At 42.0% G+C, this 6,000-nt stretch overlaps 1 protein-coding gene across 1 annotated transcript in view; it reads left to right on the plus strand.

Moving 5' to 3' along the window:
* Nucleotides 1-5,425, plus strand: part of LOC139575828 (TOX high mobility group box family member 3-like) — a 66,519-nt gene extending 61,094 nt beyond the window's left edge. The window contains exons 5-7 of the mRNA XM_071401174.1: nucleotides 259-489; nucleotides 1,143-1,223; nucleotides 3,237-5,425. Coding sequence (XP_071257275.1) covers nucleotides 259-489; nucleotides 1,143-1,223; nucleotides 3,237-4,076 — 1,152 coding nt within the window. The 3' untranslated portion in view covers nucleotides 4,077-5,425. The remainder of the gene's footprint in view (nucleotides 1-258; nucleotides 490-1,142; nucleotides 1,224-3,236) is intronic.
* The last annotated feature ends 575 nt before the right edge of the window (nucleotides 5,426-6,000 follow it).

Here is a 6,000-nt window from a genome sequence, read left to right on the forward strand (position 1 = left end):
CAGTGCAAGCGGCGTCACTGCAGTCCCTGGTTTGAATCCAGGCTGCATCACATCCGGCCCGTGATTGGGAGTCCCATAGGGCGGCACACAATTGGCCCAGCGTCATCCAGGTTTGGCCGGGGTTGGCCGTCATTGTAAATAAGAATTTGTTCTTATCTGACTTGCCTAGTTTAACAAAATAAAATTCATTTGGCACTACAACAAGTCACCATTGAATTACATTAATCTGTCTAAACCAGATCACTCTTCTTGTAACAGGTAATGGCAGGAGAGAAGCGCCCAGCACCAGATGCTGGGAAGAAGCCCAAGACCCCCAAGAAGAAGAAGAAGAAGGACCCCAACGAGCCCCAGAAGCCAGTTTCAGCCTACGCCCTGTTCTTCAGAGATACACAGGCCGCCATTAAGGGTCAAAACCCCAACGCCACCTTCGGAGAGGTTTCCAAGATAGTGGCCTCCATGTGGGATGGCTTGGGAGAGGAACAGAAGCAGGTAAACCATCACTATCTGTCAGAACAGTCCTACACTAAAACGTTTACACCACTGGGTCTGCATTCACAAAGGCTGTGTTTACACAGGCAGCCCAATTCTGATCTTTTTTTCTCACTAATTGGTCTTTTGACCAATCTGAAAAAGATCTGATGTGAAAAGATCTGATGTGATTAGTCAAAAGACCAATTAGTGGAAGAAAAAACGAATCTGAATCGGGATGCCTGTGTACACGCAGCCATAGCATCTCAGACTAGGAGTGTTGATATAGAATCAGTTTAGCCTTTTAGATCATACTGAATACGATTATATATGAACAGGACAGGGGAGACTTACCAGATCCTGAATGAGCACTTCTACTCTGAGATGCTTTGTGAATACGGGCCCTTGACTTTTATATCTTATTGAGAAGCAAATGCATGATGATCAGTAATTAGCAGTAATTCCTCTAAGGGGATGCATGAAGTCAGATTGTATAATTTCTCAATTTGTGGAGAGCTACAGAAATAAATCGATGAATATAGACATCAAAAGTAGAAGGCTTTTTAGTCAGTTATATTGTGCTGCCTATGCCTGCATTTAGATGTTGTATCTCTTTACAGAGTGATCCTTTGTTTGTCACCTGTCGTTCACTCCTGTCGGTCTTGTCATAACAGGGCTATAAAAGCAAAACAGAGGCTGCTAAAAAGGAATATTTAAAAGCCCTCGCTGCCTACCGTGCCAGCCTGGTTTCAAAGGTGAGACACTGCTTTCACTTTTCAGCCAACAGAAGTGTGAACTGCTGGGAAGAAGCCCAAGAACCCTACTTTTATTTCTGATTTTCTGACTGTTATATTTTTGATTTGACTTGATTATTATTGATATTGATGTTTGTACTGCATTGTTGAGGAGCGCTGCATTTCACTGTACCGTTTATACATGCAGTATCCTGTGCATGTGACAAATAAACATTGATTTGATTTGAATTTCATTATGACAAGTAGTAAACTTACAGTTGAAGTCGGAAGTTTACATACACTTAGGTTGGAGTCATTAAAACTAATTTTTCAACCACTCCACAAATTTCTTGTTAAAAAACTATAGTTTTGGCAAGTCGGTTAGGACATCTACTTTGTGCATGACACAAGTAATTTTCCAACAATTGTTTACAGACAGATTATTTCACTTATAATTCACTGTATCACAATTCCAGTGGGTCAGACGTTTACATACACTAAGTTGGCTGTGCCTTTAAACAGCTTGGAAAATTCCAGAAAATGATGTCATGGCTTTAGAAGCTTCTGATAGGCTAATTGACATAATTTGAGTCAATTGGATGTGTACCTGTGGATGTATTTCAAGGCATACCTTCAAACTCAGCGCCTCTTTGCTTGACATCAGGGGAAAATCAAAAAAAATCAGCCAAGACCTCAGAAAAAAACTTGTAGACCTCCACAAGTCTGGTTCATCCTTGGGAGCAATTTCCAAATGCCTGAAGGTACGACATTCATCTGTACAAACAATAGTACGCAGGTATGAACACCATGGGACCAGGCAGCCATCATACCACTCAGGAAGGACACGGGTTCTGTCTCCTAGAGATTAACGTACTTTGGTGCGAAAAGTGCAAATCAATCCCAGAACAACAGCAAAGGACCTTGTGAAGATGCTGGAGGAAACGGGTACAAAAATATCTATATCCACAGTAAAGCGAGTCTTATATCGACATAGCCTGAAAGGCCTCTCAGCAAAAAAGAAGCCTTTGCTCAAAAAAACGTCATTAAAAAGACAGACTAAGGTTTACAACTGCACATGGGGACAAAGATCGTACTTTTTGGAGAAATGTCCTCTGGTCTGATGAAATAAAAAATAGAACTGTTTGGCCACAATGACCATTGTTATGTTTGGAGGAAAAAGGGGGATGCTTGCAAGGTGAAGAACACCATCCCAACCGTGAAGCACGGGGTGGCAGCATCATGTTTTGGGGGTGCTTTGCTGCAGGAGGGACTGGTGCTCTTCACAAAATAGAAGCCATCATGAGGAATGAAAATTATCTCAAGACATCAGTCAGGAGGTTAAAGCTTGGTCGCAAATGGGTCTTCCAAATGGACAATGACCCCAAGCATACTTCCAAAGCAGTGGCAAAAAAGCCCTGACCTCAATCCTATAGAAAATGTTTGGGCAGAACTGAAAAAGCATGTGCGAGCAAGGAGGACTACAAACCTGACTCAGTTAAACCAGCTCTGTCAGGAGGAATGGGTCAAAATTCATTGTGGGAAGCTTGTGGAAGGCTACCCGAAACGTTTGACCCAAGTTAAACAACTTAAAGGCAATGCTACCAAATACTAATTGAGTGTATGTAAACTTCTGACCCACTGGGAATGTCATGAAAGAAATAAAAGCTGAAATAAATCATTCTCTCTACTATTATTCTGACATTTGACATTCTTAAAATAAAGTGGTGATCCTAACTGACCTAAAACAGGGATTTTTTACACGGATTAAATGTCAGGGATTGTGAAAACTGAGTTTAAATGTATTGGGCTAAGGTGTATGTAAACTTCCGACTTCAACTGTAGATATTCAAATGTTCCTGCACGAGCTGCATCAACATCATGAATCTTTTCAAGATTACAATCTCGGAAAAGTAAGAGGCTTTATAGCTTTACGTTGTTACCTCAGGCTATTGTCTAAATAAACATATTTGTTTAGTGAGTAAGTCTAGTGTCCATTCCTAGTCTGTATCTAACATGCTGTTGTTTCACTTCCAGGCTGCCCAGGAATCAGCAGAGGCTCAGACCATCCGTTCAGTCCAGCAGACCCTGGCCTCCACCAGCCTGTCCCCAGGTCTGATGCTGCCTTCGCCACTCTCCCAGCACCCGTCCATGTCCTCCATGTCCTCCATGGCCCAGGCTCTCCAGAACGGCATGCCACGGGCCATCGCCCCCAAGCCGCTGCAGATGAGGATGGGGGGCAACCAGATCGTGACCTCGGTGACGGTGCAGCACCAGAACATGCCCAACGGTGTGCCATCCCAGCTGCTGAACCAGATGGGTGGAGGTGGTGGAGGAGGGGCCATGGTGGCCGGAGCCCAGCCCACGGCCGTGTCCCAGATGAGCCCGCCCATGCAGGGTGGCGTGGGGGGGCACATGCAGCAGCTGCAGCAGCAGCAGATGCAGCAACACCTGCAGCACCACCAGATGCAGCAGCAGCAGATGCACCACCAGCAGATCCAGCAGCAGATGCAGCATCAGCATTTCCAGCACCACCTCCAACAGCAGCTGCAGCAACACAACATGCAGCAACAACAGCAGCAACAACAACAGCAGCAGCAGCAGCAGCAGCAGCAGAGGCATGACATGCAGCAACAGCAACTGCAACTCCACCAGATGCAGATGCAGCAGCTCCACCAGCAGCAGATGCAGCAGCATCTCCAACAACAGCAGCAACAGCACCAGTCCCAGTGTTCCCCACCACAGCACTCACCCAGCACGCCTCAATCAGTGGGGGGCTCCGCCTCCATGGGCAGTCCCCAACCCGCCCCCCAGCAGCCACACCCCTCCCAGATCCAGGCCCATGCCCAGGTTCTGTCCCAGGTCTCCATCTACTGAGCCAAATGAATGGAAGATATCTATCTTATCTCAAAGAAGAGGAATAGAAATAAAAGCATATTTTCCACATTGCTTTTCTAAGTTACACTTAAGAAGTGTGTAAGAATTAGAATGTTTTACAAAGAACTTGTCCATTGTTATAGACGGATATGAATACCTACGTAGACATGTAAAGGGGCAGATACCTTAGCTGGATTTTGTCTATAAAATAGGCTGCGCTATGAGGAAAAGTCGGTAGGCAAATGCCCATTGATTGTTTATTGTTTGTTTGTTTGTCTTTCTCCGCTCAATAGTCAATTCAAAACTGACTTTGGGCACATTTGTGAAAAGACTGGTATACCTGACTCACACAGGGGAAGGAATGCCCTGTTTTTATTTAACGATAGAGCTTTATTTATGAGGTCAAAGTTGTCAGTTCAGCCCAACTACTGGACACAATGAATGGATTTCAACAGGCATTTTTTGCAGCTCTAACCTCTCCCAGAGAAGAACACCTGAACTGAATGACTTACAGGTACAATACTGGAGACCAGTAATCCACACATTAAACTTGTTTCCACACTGGCCATTATATTATGGGACTTTCTACCTTTTTCCCATTTTTCTCTTGCCCTACATTCCTGCAGATGTAACTGTTTAACAAATTGTCTAATGGAAACTCTCCATTAAACCATCATGCATTTCAGGCCAATGTGATATCTGAGCGCATTCATCCTATGGCATGAAGGCAAGAGACAATATCTTAAGGAAAAAGGGAACTGACAAATGTCTTGGGGATGGGGGATTGTGGGGGTTGCTGGATGGAGGAATGGAGGAATGGACAGACTGAGAGACATAAACTGCCATAAGATCATTTATGTCATCATATGTCATCAAACTGTAAATGTAACCTACTGTAAGTGTTTTGTAGAGTTGGGGACCTCCTCTTTCCACTAAAATACCCATTTGCTCAAAAAGTGTGTGTAAAACTGGCACTCCAAAAAAATCCTCCTTTTATGTATTTGTTTTTACCTCAGATGTTTAACAATTAAATTATGTTTTTTTTTGTGTGATAAAGGGGATATTTTATGGTAAATGAAAAACTCCACGATCAAGGTTGATGGTTTCATGATTGATTGATGTATTTTTACACTACGTACTCCTTGATACTACAAAACTTATCAAAAGTAAGAAGAAGTAGCAGAGACACTTTGTTGCACTGTCAGAGCCAATTGAAAAGGCAATGGGGGTATTTTCTTGCCAGATGAAGTGATATATCCATGATGAAAAGAGAAGCGTTGTACATTTTTCATATCACCTGTTGTAAAGTTTTAATATGTGAGGCTGTAATTAAAACATTGGTAAAATGACCTCTATGATTACTATATCACGTAGTGCATTTCTGCTCTTTTATACTTTTTTATGAGTTATAATAGCAGCAATTCATTTGTTTGTATTTTGCTTACAGATAAAAATCCAACTGATTTTTGAAAACTGTCCATAGAATAAATACATTTCAGTATGAATATTCTACTTGTTTTTGAGCTCTTAATAGGACATTCAATTTAACATTTGAGCTTAAATGAAAACATAACCAGAGACATTCCATCTATTATATGATACTAGCCATAATTTTGTATGACGTCTCCTTATTGTTAGCTATTGAAAAATTTAAAGAGAAAAACTATATTTATGTATATAATTATTTCAAGATAATAATAAAAAAAGAGATTTGTATGCTTTGTATGGAGTAAATAAGACGTATAATATAATAATAATAATAATAACGATGCAGGGATATAAAACCTACTTCTCATGTTGCCATTATTATAGTGTGTATATGTTTCTCTGTGATTTCAACATGGAGTACCAACCATTGTAACTGTGTCAAACAAACAGTGTTGAGACTGGAAAGAGTCAGCATGTAACTGGTGCTTGTCTCAAT

Source organism: Salvelinus alpinus, chromosome 5, assembly GCF_045679555.1.
Source record: "Salvelinus alpinus chromosome 5, SLU_Salpinus.1, whole genome shotgun sequence".
Lineage (NCBI taxonomy): Eukaryota > Metazoa > Chordata > Actinopteri > Salmoniformes > Salmonidae > Salvelinus > Salvelinus alpinus.